The following is a 21325-nucleotide window of genomic DNA, read 5'->3' as shown; positions in this document are numbered from 1 at the left end:
TGATGCCCGCGTTTGCTATTACCACGTCGACACTTTTTGCCGGGCTTCTTGTTTTTGCAGTTTCAAACATGACCTTCTGGTCTTCCCAGCTGCGAATATCGCACTTGACGAATACACAGCGCTCACCATTTGCGTTGAGCTCCTTCTCAATTTCCTTTCCCCTGTCATTCAGATCGGCGAAAGTGACAAATGCGCCGGCGGCAACAAAGGCACGCAAGCATGCCTCGCCTGAAATAAGTAAGCGAGTTGCTCTTGAAACCTTGAGTATTTGAATACAAATTCCTTACCCATGCCATTGGCACCACCGGTGATGATTACCGACTTTCCCTGGACATTTTTAATATTCGCAGGAATTGTATGGTCAATTGGGCCAGTGTAAGTGTAACGTGGAAGAGGCATGATTGATACAGCACTACACAGAAAGCTCTATTCTGTCAAAAGAGCGTCAGAGGAAGGAGGTTGTTGGGTCTGAGACACTTCACAAGCAAAACTCTCAGTAACAAATTCATGCAGCTTCGCTTCACAACCGAACACTTGAATGGCTACGGAATTGGCACGGGCAGGAAGCGAGACAGACACCGGTCGTGCTGTGGATTGATTACCCCGCATCTGGATACCTGGTTCCCGGCCCATCCTTGCACGCCCCGGTCGTCTACTCCGCATTTCGGGAAAGTTGTGGACCCTGGTTCGGCTACCCCTTTTCGTAACAGCCGAAACATTCGAGGTTGCCGGCTTGGCTTCCTGACACCTCTATTGCAATCATGCCATTGAGACTTTACCGACACTAAGATGCTCGGTGTAGTGTCTGGCAATGCCGCGACATGAGGATGATGGATTTTAGCGCTCTATGCGAGCTCGGGAAGTTAGTCGGCTGTGCGAGCACTGCGCTTGTGCCACTCCCGGCTAGTCTTTGTGATGTCTTCTTCAGAAGCTACATATGAGATGTTCAGATCACATGCCTCCCCGTCTAGCGCTAGGTCTGTTTGAATAAGGAATCCTGGTGCTCTGAATCTGGCGTACTTGTGGTGCAACCGATACGACGGATAAAGATACCACAACCCGTACTATCAATTTACCCAGCCCAAAGTGTATCGCTTGCGTACTGCTATCCTCAAACTTCTTGCTGGCTCTGTACTACCATGACGGCCCTTGTTGATGTTCCAGCTTCAGCTGCGGCTTCAATCACCAAGACACCTAATGTCCAAATAGAAGAAAGGCTACATCGCATGCCAGCTCCTGAATTGCCTGAAGTTCTCAATGGGGTTAATGGCTTCAAGAAGGCGGTCGACGCCACCAATGCCGCCGTGTCAGTGGAAAATGGCGTAGCCAGCGACCCGTTCAAGCTGAGCTCCCAGTTTGCGTACACCCCAAAACGAATCAAGGTCTTTACGATTGGTGCTGGATTCTCCGGGTTGTTGATGGCGCACAAGTTTCAACACCGATTCCCAGACATGCAGGATATTGTTGATCACACCATATTCGAAGCGAGGAGTGATGTTGGAGGTACCTGGCTTGTTAATAACTACCCTGGGGTCCAGTGTGATGTTCCGGCACATATCTACGTGAGTGTTGCCCATTTCTGTGCTCCATGTCACTTATCGTCATACTGACCGACCTATGGCTTAGGCGTTCCCCTTTGATCCGAACCCTGAATGGAGTCGATTCTACGCCAGCGGAGCTGAGATAGAGGACTACATAAGATCTACCGTCAAGAAATGGAATCTGGATAGGGATCTCAAACTGAATACCAAAGTCATTGGTGCTCATTGGCTGGAGGATATTGGCCAGTGGAGGGTTACTGTTGAGCACCAGGGACAGCAACGCGATGAGTACTGCCATGTCCTGATTTCAGCTCAGGGCGTTCTTGTGTATGTTGAAAACACCCAATTTGCCCAACTTCTCTGCTTGAAATGGCCCCTGTCAACTAACCTTATTCTTTGGTAGTCACGAGAATTGGCCAGATCTTCCAGGTCTCCGAGACTTCAAGGGTCATATAACGCATTCTGCCAGCTGGGACCATAATTATGACTACTCAAACAAGCGCATAGCTGTTATTGGAAATGGCTCATCCGGAATCCAAATCGTGCCTCAGATGGCGGACCTCCCTGGAACAGACGTCATGAACTTTATCCGCGGTCCGTCATGGGTTTACTACCGTGCCCCACCTTCGAAGCATCTTGGGCGTGAAGTCGATGATCCAAACCCGGCGTATACAGAGGAGGAAAAGGAGCACTTCCGCGACCCAGAATACCATTTGCAGCACCGAAAAGGAATCATCTCGCGTACCAACAAGTCCTTCTATATCTTCATGAAAGGGGCCAACAATGAGCATGGCATGAAATTGGCCGCAGAACAGATGGCAAACAAGCTTAATAATGACCCCGTGCTGTGTGAAAAGCTCATCCCCAAGTGGGAGCTCGGCTGCCGCAGAATTACTCCTGGGCCAGGATATCTAGAGTCATTTTTGAAGCCAAATTGCCACCTGACGGACAACCCCATCACTAAAATTACGGAGAACGCCGTTCATACTGCGGATGGAAAAGCATATGAATGCGACGTCAGTAAGTACACCATAGTCATCCCCATACAACCCGAACTCAAGCTAATCCGCGTCACCAGTCGTGTGCGCTACTGGATTTGATGTTTCCCACAGGCCACGATACCCTATAGTCGGAAAGAAAGGTCTAGACCTAGCTGAACTTTGGAAAGAGGATCCAGAGTCATACGTCTCTGTAGCTGTGCCTAACTTCCCCAATTACTTCATGATGATGGGCCCCAACTGCCTTGGTGGTCACGGGTCACTGGTTGAGTCACTCAACTGGACGGGCGACTACTTTGTCAAGTGGATTCGAAAGATGGCGACCGAAGACATTCGGTACGTTGCGCCAAAGCAAGACGTCGTCGATGCCTTTATCCGCTACAGCGACGAGATCCACAAGACGCTCGTCTGGACCGGTAGCTGCAAGAGCTGGTACAAGAGGAACCGTGTTGATGGACGCGTCACGGCTTTGTTCGCTGGCAGTGCGCACCTGTTCCAGAGACTGTTGTCTGACATTCGCGGCGAGGACTTTGAGGTCATCTATAACACCGCGAATCCGTTCCGTTTCATGGGCAATGGGTTCACTGAGTTCGAAATGAACGAAGAAAGTGACCTGTCGTGGTACGTGGAGAAGGCGGAGGTTTTGCAGACCCAGCAGAATGGCACTTCATGAAAAGACGTGGGCAGGGCTGAACGACTGGGGTAGATAACGGGTTATGGGGATTATCAGCAACATTCCATGCAGTGATTTACGTCTATTTCGAGATGATAGAAGTAGATTTACTCCTACTCGCGAGTCGCGAGTCAATCTTTAGATGCTCGCTATACAAATACACAATGATTCCACAACAATCTGCAAGCAACACTAGGGAGCACTATACCGGTCTGTAGATCACATATTTCTACTTGAACTCGACCATAGGCCATAAATTCTTCAGAAAACAACGCTCTATAGCTTAACATGCACTTCATAACCTTGAATGGTGACAAGCTCGTAGAGTCCTCTCTCGCTCAGCAAAGATGTCAAGGACAGCTAGACCATTGCTGAGGGACCATTTCCGAAATGTCAAAAGTGTAGTCCGTCCACGGCTCCAAGAGATCCTGATATTGCGAAAACAGAGTATCCTGGATCAACATGTCGTCTGGCGAAGGAAGCCTTGTGGCTGTACCATGCTCCTTCCCACTCAGCAGGACTTCTGCAATCCTGTTTGTTGCCGGAGTGACAAAAGGAAACAGCTCTGTCCAGGCGAAGTCGTCATCCTGGTTAGGAATACTGGACATCGTTGAGCTCGTGGTGAAGGTCTCATTGTCCATGGCTCCATGAACATCGACCTGCCCCACTGCCGATTCCACGTATCTGATATTGCTTGATGTCATTGTTGTAGAGGAGCTCCTCAGCCGTTCGAACCCCTGACGTATGACATTGGCCGAAGCCCACATCTGCTGGAGCTGGGTAACGGCATTAACAAGAACATCCAGCCCTTCGTTGGCTTCTTTTGCTAGCTCTTGAATGCGGCTCGCTTGCAGCAGGGCAATGAATGCTGTTCCGGAGTACCAGCAAGTGACTGCCATTAGAAAGCGGGCATTCCCGCGGGAAAGGATATCTCGTAAAATTCGAGCTATACAGGATGCCGCAAGAATAGCAGGGGGAAGCGCTTGTGGGAGTGAGTGAGTCGATCGTTTCAGATGAAGTATGATTATCGTTGTAAGATATGGAAGATGGAGTTGATGTACGTCACGGTCGAATGATTGGGTCCGTCCAGACTGGATCGGTAATCGGAGGTGTTCAGGTAGGGAATGCACCCATTCGACCAGTTCTTGACGAAGATGAAGCGGAGAAGAGCCGGCAGAAGTGACAGAGTTCGACCGCCATAGCGCCTTTGCAACTTTTCCCATGATAGCACTCAGCCGAACCCAGTGGATGAAGATTTCTCCTTTCCGCTGACATGCAGGATCATTTGGGAAGTCAGCAAGTGTAGGCTCAGAAATGCTACAATCTTCTGGATCGATGATGCAAGGTTTACTTTGGCATAGGGCCGTGATACGCTCACGCGCCTATTGAGACATGTTAGCACTCTTGTGAGTATGAGGGACTTTGGTGAGAGAGTGCCGTACGAAAACTGTCCACCATATCCTACGTCTAAGACTGAGATCAAAACGATGCCTAAGCGGGTGGTTAGGACCAGGTTCTCGGTGGAAGTTCATCTGTTGCGCATGTCGTATGATGACTGATGTCCACCACCAAGAGGCATGACGATGAGCAGTCGTGGGCGGCCGAGGAGCCCACCAGTAGAACAAAGACAATGCCTTCATGATTGTCAAGATATCTGTCTCTTCGTCATTGTAGAATATAGTGGTTCCTTTCTTATAATATGCTGCAGGCCCTTCATGAGGCACTAACGGGGGTTGTATGTGGCTCGCAGCTGCGGCAAGAGCATTAGCCAGAAGCGCGGAGCGTGTCAGCTCTTCAGGGAGTGTGTCCCGGTCAAGAACTGGACACCAAGGATAGCAGTACTCGAAATATGTTTCCGCAAAGCTTTGAAGAAGTTCTTGTTGTTGAGGATCTGAAGGACTGGGCTTTGGCTCGAGGCTGGCTTCGAATTCTTGTTGTTCAGCGTCGAATTCGTTCTCGGGTCCATATATTTGTAGGAATCCCGTGTCGACATCCCCCGCATGGCTTCGCCCGGCGCCCTCTGTTGGTGATCCTGCCGTTTGCGACGTTGTTACTGGGAGTTGGGGCAGTGGTACATGGGGCGTTAGCGAAGTAGGTCCGATGCTGGGGACTCTGTGTGAATAGGAAGAATGAAATTCTGAGTTGACTGCGCGAGGATCACCGCTTGCAGCCGAGGCAGTTGATGGTTCGTTGGATCCATGGCTGTTCAACCTCCTTCGACCATTATTGAGTGACTGCTCGCTAGGTTTAGAGGGTGCTGTTCCATTCACACCTGTCCGGTCTGATACGATCACGGTGTCTGGTTTCTGGGAGAACGAGGAAATGAAGCTGCCCTGGTCTGTACCGCCTGATGATGCGATTGACGGACGGTGTTTGCTGCGTTTTGAAGGCCGAGGACGACATTCCCTGCTCGTTCCGTCGCATTTGGAGCAATTGCTACGGCCCCGGTCAATGCGTGCCTGCGAATGAAGAGTTCATGTCAGCACCTTGTAATCCCAGCCTGTAAGCTCAATTTGAAAGAGACCTGAGTAGACCAACCTGCAGATCGCATTTTATTTTCTTGGAGTGACAAAAGATGCAGGCCAGCTTGGCACGGTTCTTCTTGGGCTCAGAACCAGTATACGACATCCAGTCTCCAGCGATCTCAGTCATGATCGAAGCAGGTGAAAGAAATGCGGATGACATTGAAGTTTCTGGTCTGCGCCTGTCCGTTCCTTGAGGGGTGTGGGTGGAGGTTACACCTCTGGAAACACAGGGAGAACTCGGGGGTGGGGAGCTGAGAACACTTCGTCTTGGAGATAAGGGGCCTTTCCTTTCACGTGGTAGCACCTCAGTGCGCCAAGTATAGGTCGGTGCGGGGAAGGCGGGGGGTTTGTGGAGTCGCTCTGCCTGTCTATCCGAAGGTGAAGAGACTAAAGGACTTGCCTCGACGTGCAAAGGACTCTTGTCCCTTCTGTGATTTACAATGTGCATTGAATACCTGTAGAGACCTCTGAACTTCCTTTCTTACTACAGGCACTCTGAATACTTCATAGGAGCTTTGAGCGTATTTAAATGCCGCATTTATCGGATGGGCATGGTGAAGTTAAGTCTAGTTGTCCGGATTGCACAGCAATCATCACATTGAAACACAAGGTGGACATTCAACAGCGCATGCTTAAAACACAGGCCAAAGTAGTAATCAAACATATGAAGGGAATGAGAAGCTACTAGATGGCATAATCCGGAGCTAGAACAAATTTGTACACTGCGACTAAGCCGTAAGAATTAATTGTTAATCTCACAGAATGTATCTGAACTGAGGATTCTAATCATCGAATTAGCATTTTTATGTCAAAAGCGATGAAGTCAGTGAGGAGCTTTACCTTCAAATCCGTCAAGTCATCATCATAAGCATTGTCAAAACCTTCAGTGGTGCCAGACTTGTTACGTCGGTGATTATCCCACATGCACACCAAGCGGTACACAATGGCAAGTACACCTGCGACAAGGGACGTAACGACTACGATGATGAAGCCCGGGTAGTATCTTGGGGCATCCTCCTTGCGGAAAATAAGAGGGCCGACAAAATTTCCTAAGAGATACTGGTTAGCTTTTGTCAGATCCTCGAACAGTGAAGTTACTACTTACCAAGACAGTATCCGATGTAGATACCGGATGAAGCGACAGATCGTTTGGTGTATCCAGCTGTATTGGCAATTTGCAAGCCCATCAAAACGGCATAACCGGCACCGATGGATGGCAGAATGAATGTTGCGAATAGAAGACCGCCCTTGGCAGAGAGAGGTAGCAACCACAGGAGTAAAGCAGCCAATGTAGTACCCATCTGGGCTAGGAATACTAGGTAACTTCTGATGTTTGGGAACTTGTATGCCAGCCATGTCAAGACCAGGTCGGCAGTGCCAGCATATGCACCGCAAGGCAAGAGCAAAAGCAGGGCCTGCAAGCCACTGTACCCAAAGCCGTTGACAATGATGGGAACAAAGGTCGAGATTGGGCCGTTAGCAATCATTGACAAGAAGGCGATAGCAAAAATGAGCCAGAACTTGATATCCAAGACAAGCTCTAGAATCTGTGACCCCTTCAGATGAGTGTTTCGCACACCGGAGTTGTTGGATCTCAGACGTGCAACGAGAATGTAACGCTCTCGCTCGTTGAAACCTTTTGCTCGAATAGGGTCCGGTGGCAACACCCACCACAAGGCGACACCCCAAGCCATTGTTATCGCGCCGGCGAAGTAGTACATGTATCGCCAGGACGAAACGCCACCGTTGATAAGACCGAACCCGTAGTTGACCAAGGGTGACACGATGGAGGCGTAGCCAGTGCAACTATACCAGATTCTACAGACATTGTTAGCGAATGTTTCTCACTGCTATAGAGCCAGATTGTCAACACTTACCCCATCCTCATAGCTTGTTCATCTTTTTTGTACCAGCTTCCCTGTAGTTGCCAAAGATTTAGTTGGGAGATACCGTCTGGGGGTTAAACAACCGTAACGTACCACAATCATCATAAACATGGGACTGATACCGGCTTCAAGAAAGCCGAGGAAGAATCGCTGAGCAAAGATACCGCGATAGTCTTTACAGACAGTTGTAAGAATGAGGCAGAGACCCCAGAGAGTTACAATTATGCACGCCACGCGTTCAATAGGAAACCTCTGGGCAAGCATCATCGCCGGGTATGCACCGAGGATGAACCCGAGGTAGAAAATAGAAGCCGACATTGAGTATCGATCGCCGACCAGCAAGTCAAGGTCAGTCCGAAGACCAAAAAGAGCCTAAATGACTTCCTGTTAATACCAAGGTATTTGACGGATACCATGTCAAGCTCAACTTACCGCCTGTGACAGCATAGCTTTGTCGTAATACTGAAGTAGATAGGTAACACACAAGACTGGCATCAACTTCCAGTCGATTTTTCGTCGAAGCTTCTTTGCTTCCTTGTCCGTCCACGTCTCATCACCCGTGTAGGTGGCCAACACCTTCATGGCCTCATCCTTGTGAATCGTGTCGATCTCAAGGGCGACCTTGGTCTCGCTGGCCTCTTCGACATGATCGGACTTGTGAACAGATGCCATCTTGTCAATGTCGCTCATGGCTGTTTCTTGGGTCTCGTCAGAGACAGGCTGCATTGAATGATTTGAAGATAAAATGTGACGGTCTGCAGGTTTGCGTCCTGTCCAGACTATCGGGTCGATATTTGTAGGTAGTTCTAGACTGCTTGTGTCCTACCCCGTGGGGAAGAGACACGCCTTTCGGTGCAAGTGAGCGGGCGAGGTGAATGCTGTGTCGCTTGGCCCGACTTTGCCGACATAACAAAGCAGGAACTCATCTCCAATCTCCAGTGATAAAACTCAATCCAGTGATTCCAACTCGCTGTGCTTGCGAATGCATTGGCACCTCGATGGCTAAGCCAGAAGCGGTTTACCGGCCGGGTTTTGGGGACCGAGTCTAGCAGTGTAAACCGAAGGCATTACCGACTCGCTTATTGGAAAGAATTCCAGGGCACCCGCGCCTATGGTTGCAGTGCTTGTGGGGTCGCCCAGGGAGCCGGACACCTGTAGTGCCACACTGGTCCAAGCACTAATCCACTAGGGTTCACACTAACATCCCCAGATGCGGAGTAGGATCCTTGAAATGCTCAGGTGCGGGGAAATGCTCTCCGGTCATAACTTGAGTCAGTCAACTATGCAAAGACTCTGGGCCTGGAATCGAAGAGCCTGTCGTTGGAGTTACTTCAACTAGGATCTGTATTAGGGAGCCACTGTTAGATCTGTGAACCATCACTAACATTCACCAGCGATCAAGCTCTTGAACAACCAGGAGGAGAGGTGGGGATAATATGCCTTCCACCCGTATTGTCGATATCCCGCCAGGGAAAGAGACCATATCGGTGAACATGATTGTGCCAGTCAACTTCGGCCCATCGATAATCAAACGGTTTATGACACCACCAGTTCCGGGCTTAGAGACATTCAAGTCCTCACCTTCCCTATCGTTTCTCCTCGAGCACCCTTCAGGAAGGAAATTAGTCTGGGATCTCGGCATCCGGAAGGACTACACGAATTACTCTCCCAAAATCTCAGCATATATTCCGACCACTAAGTACAATATCCAAGTTACAAAGAATGTTGTCGAAATTCTGGAAGAGAATGGGATTGCACGCGAAGACGTTGAGGCAGTAATCTGGAGGTGAGTTCCGCTGCCATTGTGAAAAACTCATCACAACTAAGCAATTATTGTTAAGTCACTGGCACTGGGACCACATTGGTGACCCTTCGACCTTTCCGCCAAGTACTGACCTCGTGGTGGGCAAAGGTTTCAAAGCTGCGATGCTGCCGGGTGCCCCAGCAAATCCCGAATCGCCAATACAAGAGTCTGATTACAAGTATGGGCTATTTTTCTCATTGACATCTTTTTCCACTATGTATCTTTGATTGTGATTTAGAGCCATCAGTTCATGCTGACATGTCTATCTACAGTGGCCGGAATCTAAGAGAAATTACCTTTGAGGGACCAGGGAGCTTGAAGATTGGCAAATTTTCGGCTTTCGACTACTTTGGGGACGGCTCATTCTTTCTTCTAGATACCCCTGGCCACGCGGTAGGACATCTGTGTGGTCTGGCCAGAACCACAACAGGCCCAGACACCTTTATTCTTCTAGGCGGCGATGTGTGCCACTATCCAGGGATTCTACGACCGTCGAAGCACCTCCCCGTCCCTCCGGAGATCACGCCTCACCCTTGCTGCCCAGATAGTAACACTGCGTTCTGTCCTGGTGCAGCATTTGATGAGCTTCAAGCATCGAGAGGTCGAGAGCCAACTGACACCCTCTTTGACCTATGTTTCGGCCTTGATGTTGCCCTTGCAACCAAGACGGTCAGTGAGCTTCAAGAGATAGATTGCGATGAGAATGTGTTTGTCATCATCGCACATGACTCGACTGTAAGAGACGCCGTGCCGCATTTCCCAAACTCGTTGAACACGTGGAAGGAAAAGGGATGGGGCGCGAAGACTAGATGGCGCTTTTTCCGAGACTTGGAAGAGTACTGGAAACTGAAAGGCGTAGTGTGAGTTCTGAGCATGGCTTATCAATCAGTCAGTCCAGATGGCTGTCTACATATTTGAGCTGTAGAACTAAGGTAATTCAAATTAATCCAAGGGTGCGCGCTGAGAAACAGTCTGCTTTCCAACGACGGTCTCTAGAGAAGTTGAAGCTAGCCAATGCCATACCTCCTGCTTCAATCCATAAAAACCTTTCTCCGAGATGAATTGCTCGGCAATGAGTTCCACGAGACACGGATTGGTGTGCAGCTCAAGTATTCGGCAATGTCTGATCTTGGAATAACCGATGCCGCCGTTGATTGCTCTAGCCTCTAGCGTGCTCTAGTTCGGGCAGCCGTGCCCCGTCTGGGGTAAGGGAGGTCTGCCCCCTCGGCCTCCGATAGTCTGCCGAATGGAGTGTTACCGACGGTTCTGCAAGGCGCTTGACCGGACATTGCCCGAATCCGAAACCTGTCACTGCGATGGCGTCGGGCTTGGTTTGTGGAAAGGCTAAATCATCCCCGCACGACTGCCCAGATATCGTGGCAACCCTCGTTTTAAGATGCGCCAGAAAATCCGACCGAATCTGGACTGTCTCCAGTTAATTGACAAGCCAGTGTAGAGAAGCAGTTCGCGTCGCGACATATTGGATTGCAAGTTCTCAAAGCAGACTCTGGGAGATAATTCTATCTCCAATAATCGTCGACAAGCCAAACATCAAAATGGCGATAGGCTCGGGCAACGAGACCATTGCGAATGGCCACTCGGCTTTTGGCACACTCAATGATGAGCTGGATTATGATGTGCTTATCATCGGGGCTGGCCTCAGCGGAATCTACTCTATGCATCGAGTGCGAGAGCTGGGGATGAAGGCTAAGGTTCTCGAGGCTGGCTCGAGTGTAGGTGGGACATGGTTCTGGTGCGTTACAACATCTACAAGAGTGTCTTAATCACGAATGACTGACTTGTGATTAGGAATCGTTATCCTGGTGCAAGATTTGATTCCGAGAGCTACTCTTACATCTTCTCATTCTCCCCTGAAATTCTCAAGGAGTGGAATTGGACCGAGCATTTTTCTCCGCAGACAGAAACGTTAAAGTACATCGAGTACATCACTGATAAACTTGACGTGAGAAAATACATGCAATTCAATACTAGAATAAAGTCGGCAAGATTTCGAAAGGAGAGTAATTCCTGGGTTCTTACCGACGATAGCGGCCGGCAGTACACATGTCGCTATATCGTCACAGCTATGGGAATTCTGAACGAACCAACACTACCAAATATTCCCGGTGTAAACGACTTCAAGAGACGTTCTTGGCACACAGCTAGATGGCCGAGTGATGGCGAAGCTAGCCTCGCCGGAAGCGTGTTGGAATCATTGGAACCGGCGCAACAGCAATTCAGACCATTCAGACCATCGCTTCCTCTGTCGGTCAACTGACTGTCTTTCAAAGGACTCCAAACTGGACAGCTCCTCTACGCAACCAAGTCATCAGCCCGGAAGAAATGGAAACCATTCGCAAACAATATCCGGAGATTTTCCGGCTTTGCCTCGAGTCTTACTCGTGCTTTATTCATAGAGGCGAGACGAGGGGTACTTTCGAGATGACCCCTGAAGAGCGGCTGGCTCATTGGGAGGAATTATACGCAAAGCCTGGATTTGCGAAAGTTCTGGGCATTTCGGCCGACATCTATACAGATCGTAAGGCGAATGAGCTGTATAGCGAGTTCAATGCCAACAAGATCAGGGCTCGTGTCAAGGATCCCAAAACTGCGGAGAAGCTGATCCCCAGAAACCACGGGTTTGGCACGCGCCGAGTTCCCTTGGAGAGTGGCTACTTTGAAGTATATAATCAGCCCAACGTCGAGCTGGTTGACATCAACGAGAACCCTATCCAGCGTGTCACTGAGACTGGCATCAAAACGCAAGACAAGGATTATGAGTTGGACATTCTTATCTACGCCACTGGCTTCGATGCTGTGACAGGATCCTTCAATGCTGTTGACATTGAAGGTATTGATGGCATAAAACTCCGCGACGTCTGGAGCGAGGGTATCCGGACATTCCTTGGCCTGACTGTTAAAGGATTCCCCAACTTCTTCATGGTTATGGGTCCGCATCAAATGTTCGGCAACATTCCGCGAAGCATTGAGTATGCTGTCGACTGGGTAGCCGACTTCCTGCGCTACGCGGCTCAACATAAGTTGACGTACGTGGAGGCCACAGAAGAGGGCATGCAATTATGGACAGAGCATGTGCATGAGTGTGGGAAGGGACTTCTGGCCAACGAGGTTGACTCATGGATGACAGGAGTGAATAAAAACCTAGCACATAAGCAGCAAAGGTCCATGACACGGTATAATGGACCAGCGCCGGGTTACAGAAAACGATGCGATGAGGTAAAGGCTAGGAATTATTCAGACTTTGTACTTCATTAATTGAATTCTTTGTTTTCAGTGATTTTATGATTATCATTTATCATTCATGCGATCAACCCTTGAATCTCATACAGTACATGAACCCTAAACGGCTTCTCTTACATGGTACCGAGCTCAGGTATGAACTTTTACATCGAATTTGTATGAAGGGTGTGGTTTTGAGAGTGCCCAAAGTATCCCTTGCTCCATTGTCTGATCCCAGTCTTTTGACACCGATAGCCTCTCGCCATATCTTCTAAATCCATGAGGCACGCCCTTGAACAGATGAATATTTGTCGCCACCCTACATAATCATGGTTAGCCAGCGACTCCTCAAATCGACAACCAGTTCACTAACCCTTCTTCAGTGAGCATTTTCGCAAACAATAAGCCCTCGTCTCTCAAAGGATCCAATCCGGCTATACCAAACGTGGTTGGAGGAAGACCTCGAACTTTGTCAGGCGATGCGTTTCCTGGGCTCAGTTTGGTATCGGTTACATCCGGGGTGTCAACCTTTAAAAGATCCGTGAAAAAGCGAATCGTTGTCATAGGGAGGATTGGTGCGTTCTCATTCTCTATATAAGAAGAAACAGATGGATTCTTCAACTTGGCCAACTGCGGCTCATAGCAGTCTACGTTGGCCAAACACGGAATCATCAACACTTGTCCGGCTATTGGTGGACACGAGACAGTAGCCTTTTGCAGCTGCTTTTCTAAAACGAGCGATGCCGCTATTTGCGCACCACCAGATATCCCTCCGACGACGACCTTTTGGCCGTCGCCACATACCTCACTAATATGGGAATGCAGCCACTCAAATGCGTCTTGTGCATCATTCCATGCAGTCGGGTATGTGAACTTCGGAGTGTGCCGGTAGTTGACATTGAGTACAGCGACGCCTGTCTTAATTGCAATGCGTGCACAAATTGCATCCTCTGAAGAAAGAGTTCCGAAAAGATAGCCTCCACCATGTAGGTGGATATATACAGGTAGTTTTTCAGCCGGATCAGTATCTGCTGGCCGATAGGTACGAGCCTCGATACTGGAGTTGTCGCGGGTAGGAATGGAATAATCCTTTACTTGAACAAGGCTGCCAAGATCTTTCATAGCCTCAGCTGCTATTGACTCTCGCCAATCGTTCGTAAACTTCTGTCGTTCTTCGATAGTCTGATCAGTGCGCGGTGCCGGGAGCGTCGCTTGCACTGCGAGCCACTGGTCACTGGGGCCACCATAACAGGAGAAGTCGCACATTGTCGCGTGCTAATATTCAAATAAAGGTGCATAGAAGAACAATAATAGTACAAGCGACTTGAGAGTTGTTGGCACATTCTCAAAATTCTCCCAATCCCCGTCACGGTGCCGTTTCTTGGCCGGTCTCAACGGTCTTCCGGAGCTGCCAAGTCGGCTGGCGGTCCCGGAAATGGGCCGGCTATCCCAAAACCGGCTTGCCGAGCGCCAGACAGACAAAAGTTCAACAGAAACGACACAGCACCAACGAAACCAACAAACATGAAGACAATTAGAGGTTTTTCGAGTTTGCATACCCGAGCAAGCCATCCATGGAGGGTCTCGCAGCAAAGACCTCCGTTTTCAATCGGGAATCGAAACGGAGATAGAGCGAATTACTCCATGTCACAACATCTCTCTGCGAGGCCACCTTCACGCTCTCTCCGTGGCAAGGTCGCTCTAGTCACCGGAGCAGGTTGCGTCGGAGAGGGTATTGGCAATGGGCGTGCTATCTCAATTCTGCTTGCAGATGATGGCTGCAATGTGATATGCCTCGATATGAATAAGTCGTGGGCTGAGAAAACTGCCGAGATAGCCAACGCAGAGGCTGGTCGGGGTGGGGTAATAGCCACCCAAGGAGATGTGACGTCTGATCAAGACTGCAAGGCAGCCATAGATCTGGCGCTGGAGCATTTCGGTCGGTTGGACATTCTCGTGAACAATGTTGGAATTGCTGGAGCTTCAGGGACGGCAGTTGAAGTGGATATGGAAAGTTGGGCGAAGAGCCTGGATATCAATGTTTCAAGTATGGTGAGAATGGTGAAACATGCCGTACCTGTGATGGAACGAAATGACGGCGAAATCAAAGGCTCGATAATCAACATGGGGAGTGTTGCTGGCCTTCGAGGAGGGACGCCTCACTTACTCTATCCAACCAGTAAAGGTGCTGTGGTCAATATGACACGGGCGATGGCAGCGCATCATGCTAAATCGGGGATTAGAGTCAATTGTGTTTGTCCAGGAGTATGACCAGACGCCCTTTCTATTCATATCCTTGAGCTTGCTAACAACTCTTGATATAGATGCTATACACTCCTATGATGTATGCAAACGGAATGACTGAGGAGGCAAGGGCCGCCCGGAAAGCTAGGAGCCTACTAGGAACCGAAGGAAGTGCCTGGGATTGCGCATGTGCTGTCGCATTTCTTGCCGGAGACCATTCTCGCTGGATTACCGGCGCCATTCTTCCTGTAGATGCAGGCACCACGGCCGCCGTAGGCATCGGAATGCCATCTAGCGCTAGTGTGAATGGCTAAATGAATCATTCTTCAACACCCTAGACATCGACACTATGCTGTGCTCGATATCATAAGAGAAAGGCCCGGTCAGGGAGATTAAAACCAAGAAAATTTAGCTAAAATTTTACTACAATTTTGCTACTATGAGCAAAAAATTTCACGACTGCTGTAATAGCTTGATCAAGAATTCTTCTGATGCTCTACCACATCTTTAGAAACCGAGGCTGGAATTCACATAATGACAATAGACAAGAGCCAGTAATAAAGGTTCGCTACAGATGGCTACCCCTATGTTGTTCTCGGTGAAATGCCCTCATTTTTAAAATGCTTTTTTTACTTATGTAGAAGAGCAACCCTGGCTTTGACTTTTCCATCACAAAGATCTCTTAGAACGGTTGGAAAATCTTTCAGTGTTTTGGTCTCAACCTGAGGATGGATTTTCCCCGCCGCAATGAGATTCAATACCAATTCTAGATCTTTTACCTGTCCTCCATATGAAAAAATATAGCTTAATCGCTTTCTTGTTCCGGTTTTCATATGAATTGTGTTTTCCGTATCTAGACTCCCAATGCATAAGAGCTTTCCACCTCGTCGCACTGTCGAACAAGATATATTAATTTACATTCTCCAGAGGTCTTGTGCATGAAATCAGTTAAGTGACTGGGAAGTTACGTACCAATCGTCTGAGCATCATCAAATGTTTGATGAGTACCTACGAAATCCAAGACAGTATCGATTTTACCCTCAAGACCTATTTCAGAGACGAAATCTGGTGGTGACTTGCCGACAGGAACAATGTCTTCTTTTGGAATCCCCAGACCTATAGCCTCATCCAAGCGCTCTTGACGAACATCAGACACGATAACCCTCGCGCCGATATTCTTTACTATTTGGAGCGCGTTGAAGCCTAAACCACCAAGTCCAAATAGAAATACAGTCTCGGTAGGTTTCACTTCACCTCTTCGATGAATTGCGTGATAAGCTGTTGTGACGGCATCTGTTGCGACTGCGGCTTCTGCGGGTGTAACACCTAGAAAACAAATATTTAGCTCAGAAGTCTATCGATCACTATAGGTCAATAAAGACAAAGACAAGAACAAGATTGCACACGTACCGTCTGGGACAAGCACAAGTCCCCGAACATCCATTGTTGCGTAAGGAGCGTAGAAGCCATCTTGACCAATGCCTGAATGGTGGCTTCTCTCACATATCTGGGAAAGATCCCGCGAACATTCAGGGCAGTCATCTGAACCGCAACCGGGAACCGCATGTAGAGCTACGACATCTCCCTAGGGAAAGAGCTACCTTTTAGCCCTTGAAGCCTACCATGTATTCATCGAACATCTATGTAGCGGCACGTACCACTTTAAACTTCGAGTTCCTCACGTCACTCCCAATCCGCACAATTCTGCCACATCCTTCGTGGCCCTGAAAGACTGTGAGCCTTTGATGTCACACCACAAAAGTCTCACTTCTGTTTTGCTTGATGTTTTTCTACCCAGCAGCGAGATTAGAATAATACATACAAGAGTCCAAGCTTTCTCAAACCAATCGGCTTGCTTCTCGAGGGTGAGCAAAGAATGGTCACTTCTGCAAACTAAATTTAAAAGCCATTTAGGTCAGCTTGTGTATTATAACTCTAATATAGATATCGCCATGTGAGCTTCACTACGGTTATCTCATCTCCGACGTACCTCCTGAGGCCAGCATCTTGCATAGAACCCCGGTTCTGGGTGTTTCGGGCACCGGGATTTCCTCCCAGACCTATCTACCTCGTCAACATCACATACAAAATAACGAGACAAGACATATTCACCGGTTCTGGGTTGCCCTTATGCTTTCTCCATGCAAACATCGTGGGAGGAATTTCGTCATTCATTATTTATGAATAGTTTATGAGACTTCGAGCTTTGAAGATACTAGGATATCAAAGAAATGCTTTTTAACATCAGTGGTATCTTTGGAGGCAACGGCTTATGGCCTGTATCAAAAGTTACAATTCAGTATGATGCGGTGATTGACTACCTTGCCCAGGGGTCCAAGCCCCCCCAGTGATTTTGTTCTTCGCTCACTAAACTTCGCTACATACGAATCACCTCCTAATCGCCACTAGCTTGAGAATTCCCGAGATCAAATTGTGCCGACCTTCCGATCACTGTTTTTTTTTTCAATCTCCGAATTGCGGAGAATCCGGAGAATGATGTGGAGGGTGGAGATGGCCCCAGAGAGATGGGTCTCGTGGTCTGGCTGTACGCTTCGGCTATCCGTTTTAAGCATCGCGCCCTACACCAAAGGCCGAGACAGCCTCCTGATGCATCCTTCTCCAACCCTGGTGTCCGTCCGCACTCTGGGGGACATGTTCAATTTGGAGTAACTGGATCGAGCCTAACCCTCCACTACGTCCATTCTGCAGTTGTACCATTTTGCATGCCTTCTTGTAGGTATTTGGTTGACTAGAGTTTTTTGATAAACGCTGGTGTATTGACTGAGTTTACCCTCTCCATCGAAGAGCACAGAAACGTAGAGCAGCCATGGTCTTTCAGCCTCCCTCTTGGGTGCCAAAGCTCCCAATCGGTTCGTCATTCATGTGTCGTCCATATATGAAATTGCCAAGTTAGCTAAGAGTGAGCCCTTCATCGGGACATTGCCGCAGACCCTCCAGATTCTATACCCGTCGCAGAGTTCATGCGAAATGAGAAATATGGACGTCATCCAATCGCACGAAGCAAGCATCCCTTCACCTGTGGTCTTTCAGGGAGATCGTACTCTTTTCCGGAGCTATTTGAAAGGTCAGAGTTCCTATCCAGAACATTATGCCAAAGGATGGGGTGGAGTCCGAATGCGGGCACACCATGGGATAAAGTCGTTTGCATTTTCTCTCTCAATACGGTCCGTGAATACACGCTCGGAAAGCTTCTAAATTTGTTGTCATGTCGTTAATCACCCTTTAGATCGATTACATCACCGCAGCGTATTCTGTCCACAGATTCTCCGGCATCGTAACGCCTGCTAACGCCGTTTCATCTGCTGTTGAGCTAAAACACCAACTTCTCTCAGCAGGAGCACGAGCTCTTTACACATGCATACCGTTACTGGAGACCGCCCTTGAGGCTGCTGAGGGAGCCAGCATTCCGAGGGATAAGGTTTTCCTCCTACCGCTACCCAGCCCACTAGGCGAAACCAAAAGCCCACTACCATTTGCAACGATCGACGACCTAATCTTAGAGGGCAAGAGCCTTCCAGAGCTTGAACCATTGAGGTGGAGTAAGGGACAAGGAGCCCGTCAGACAGCCTTTCTTTGCTATTCCAGTGGGACTTCTGGGCTTCCGGTACAGCTCCCTGGGCGACCAGAATTTGAACACACATGGTGATTTTATCCGGGACTGACTGAGGTGTTTTACTAGAAAGCGGTTATGATATCACACAGAAACGTCATCGCAAATGTGCTTCAGCTAGTTACTTTTGAACAGCCTGCCAGAGCGAAAAGGGGCATCGAGACCGGATATGTCAATGGATTCCTTCCTATGAGCCACATTTACGGCCTGGTTGTGGTGTCGCATACTTGTCCATGGCGCGGCGACGGCATAATTGTCCTACCAAAGTATGACTTCCAGGCGTTCTTGCGCTCAGTTCAGACTTACAAAATCCAGCAACTCATCGTTGTATGTGAACCTCTATCATTTCAAGAAGCATTGTCACAACGAAATTCAACACGTGCTGAAATGTAATACTTCTTAGGTCCCTCCCATAATAGTCCAGATATTACAAAACCTCGAGGTCTGTCGTAAATACGATCTTGACAGCGTTCGGTGGGTAATGTCGGGAGCAGCACCCTTGGGTGAGGAAACGATTCGTGACCTTCAGAGGGCATATCCAGGTTGGAGTGTTGCCCAGGCGTATGGTAAGTTCAGCGCCTTAATGAGTTGATACAACATCCACATCTCTAAATGCCCGCTAACTTCGGATTTTAATAATTCTGTGTAGGCATGACTGAAACGTCGACGGTCGTCACTTGGACCGGCGAGGATGACATAATGGCGAAGTCGGCCGGCTCTCTACTCCCTGGAGCACAAATCAAGATATTAGACGTTGACGGACACGAAATCCATGAGTATGATATGCCAGGAGAGGTCTATGTACAAGCCCCATCTGTAGTGCTGGGCTATCTAAATAACGAGAGGGCAACTGCGGAAACATTCATTCATCAAGATGACGGTCGATGGATACGTACTGGAGACGAGGGAATTATGACTCTCGCACCTTCAGGCTACGAACATCTTGTCATCGTGGACAGAATTAAGGAGTTGATAAAGGTCAAGGTATAAACATGACACTCCAAGTTCCATTCGTATTCTAATTATCATTACTAGGGACATCAGGTCGCCCCAGCGGAGCTAGAAGCTCATTTACTAGCCCATTCAGCTGTGTCCGACTGCGCTGTCATTCAAGTTCCCGATGAACGGTCGGGAGAGGTGCCAAAAGCTTTCGTAGTCAAGGCCTCCAGCGTTTCGTCGCAATCTGACGAGATAGTGGCCAAAGCCATTCTCAAACACGTTGAAGAGCATAAGGCTTCCTATAAGTGGCTTAAAGGCGGTGTAGAGTTCCTGGATGCCATCCCAAAGAGTCCTAGTGGAAAGATTCTTCGCAGACTGTTGCGTGATCAGGAGAAAGAGAAAAGGCGGAGGCGGGGTCAAAGACTCTAATAGAGCGTCTTTGCTCAACGAGGCTGAAGGCTTATAAACTAATCGAAGAAAACTTCAATACCTTGGGAATACGTGGATTATAGCTTTGTCATACTTTCTCGAAAAGAATAGAAGTACAATTATTAGCGGGGAAGATTTACGCAGCTGTAAGTTATTTGAGTAGCATCTACAACAGGCTTCATCACAACCAGCCTCGAAATCGCGCATCGTGCGGCAATACTATCGAGTTTAATCTTTTTGCTGCCGTCGTTCTTAGGCGATATAGTCTATGAAAATTGGACTAGTGATGACTTTTCCACCACTATATTCGCGACCAACAAAGTACACAGCTTGACTATCTCCAACAGGATGTGATCCTGATGGAATATTGAAATAGCTTTCCACTTTTCGTGGCAGCTGAACATCAAGAAGGCTCTCAACCGAGAAAGCGAGGTCAGCTCCTCCTATAATGCGAAGTTGCTTTCCTCCGACTTTACTGATTTCTGATTTTGTCGTAAGAAGCTCGAACGTATGCTGGGCTTTATGCGGATTACCATCGAGGGCATTACCAACCTTAACATAGCCTCCAAGATGGCCAGTGACACTGATGGAATCAGGCACAGAACTGTCGGCAAGAAAGATATCGACGCCATCGAAGTCCCCGCTGGTATGTGTGTTGAAGACGACTTGGTCTTCAGCTGCCAGTCTGATCTCCTCTTCAGGGACATCCTGGACACCCCCAAACGATTCGATGTGGGATATTGTGGCGCCTGGTATTAAAATGGAACCTTCCCAGATAGCTTCGCGATAGCGGTCGTAGAGACGAGCTCCTCCCCATTTTACACGTATTTTTTTTGCTGTGGATTTTGGCGCTCTCTCTGATGCTTCTTCTTGAAGATTGTGACAAAATATCATCCCTGTAGAATCCCATGCCTCAATCGAAGTGAATCCCCGTGATCCATAGAAGCTGTATTTGAATGTGACAGATTCGCCCACTTTAACATCCAGGTCATCTCCTTGTAGCGCAGCACCATTCGCCGCGATTACAAGACCAACCAAACGCTCTCCAGTCGTCGCAAATGTCCTCCGAGCTCTTAAAGTCCTAGCTACACTCTTCAGTTCCAGCTCTGGAGCTAGTACTCCGGTAAGGCCGCCTTTGGTGCCAAAGACAGCGGTGCCGGGAACACCACCTCCACAGCGACCTCGGTGCTCGTCGGAATTGGCAGAGACACCGAGCCGCCAGCCACGCTTGACAGCATCACGGAGCAGCCATTCGAAGAGCCCCCAAGCACTACCAATCTCTAAGAGACGCTCTAACCGAGGATGGTGCCATGCTAGATTGCACCTACGGCCACCAACGTGAGGGATGAGGAGATGTTTCTCCGGAGCGTGAGCGTATGTCGCATAGACCTCATCAAGAGGCCATGCTCCAGGAA

General features: G+C 48.7%; 3 protein-coding genes across 3 annotated transcripts; 2 read left to right on the top strand and 1 right to left on the bottom strand.

Moving 5' to 3' along the window:
- Positions 1 to 1226: 1226 nt before the first annotated feature.
- Positions 1227 to 3212, top strand: UCRPA7_3800 (putative cyclohexanone -monooxygenase protein; the record flags this gene model as incomplete). The annotated part of the gene is made up of 4 exons (XM_007916306.1): positions 1227 to 1562; positions 1627 to 1868; positions 1945 to 2561; positions 2620 to 3212. The coding sequence occupies 4 exons, from the start codon at positions 1227 to 1229 to the stop codon at positions 3210 to 3212; spliced, it is 1788 nt and encodes a 595-aa protein (XP_007914497.1).
- Positions 3213 to 6492: 3280 nt separating this feature from the next.
- UCRPA7_3799 (putative mfs transporter protein) lies at positions 6493 to 8349 on the bottom strand (the record flags this gene model as incomplete). The annotated part of the gene is made up of 6 exons (XM_007916268.1): positions 6493 to 6519; positions 6578 to 6786; positions 6843 to 7555; positions 7615 to 7655; positions 7717 to 7995; positions 8056 to 8349. 6 exons carry the CDS (start codon positions 8347 to 8349, stop codon positions 6493 to 6495), a joined length of 1563 nt encoding a protein of 520 aa, XP_007914459.1.
- Positions 8350 to 10983: 2634 nt separating this feature from the next.
- On the top strand, positions 10984 to 13072 carry UCRPA7_3798 (putative phenylacetone monooxygenase protein; the record flags this gene model as incomplete). Its single annotated transcript, XM_007916338.1, has 4 exons — positions 10984 to 11180; positions 11237 to 11390; positions 11678 to 12474; positions 13051 to 13072. 4 exons carry the CDS (start codon positions 10984 to 10986, stop codon positions 13070 to 13072), a joined length of 1170 nt encoding a protein of 389 aa, XP_007914529.1.
- Positions 13073 to 21325: the final 8253 nt, after the last annotated feature.

The sequence above is a fragment of the Phaeoacremonium minimum genome (assembly GCF_000392275.1).
Source record: "Phaeoacremonium minimum UCRPA7 unplaced genomic scaffold PA7_03_scaffold_290, whole genome shotgun sequence".
Lineage (NCBI taxonomy): Eukaryota > Fungi > Ascomycota > Sordariomycetes > Togniniales > Togniniaceae > Phaeoacremonium > Phaeoacremonium minimum.
This window is presented reverse-complemented; position numbering and strand designations above follow the sequence as displayed.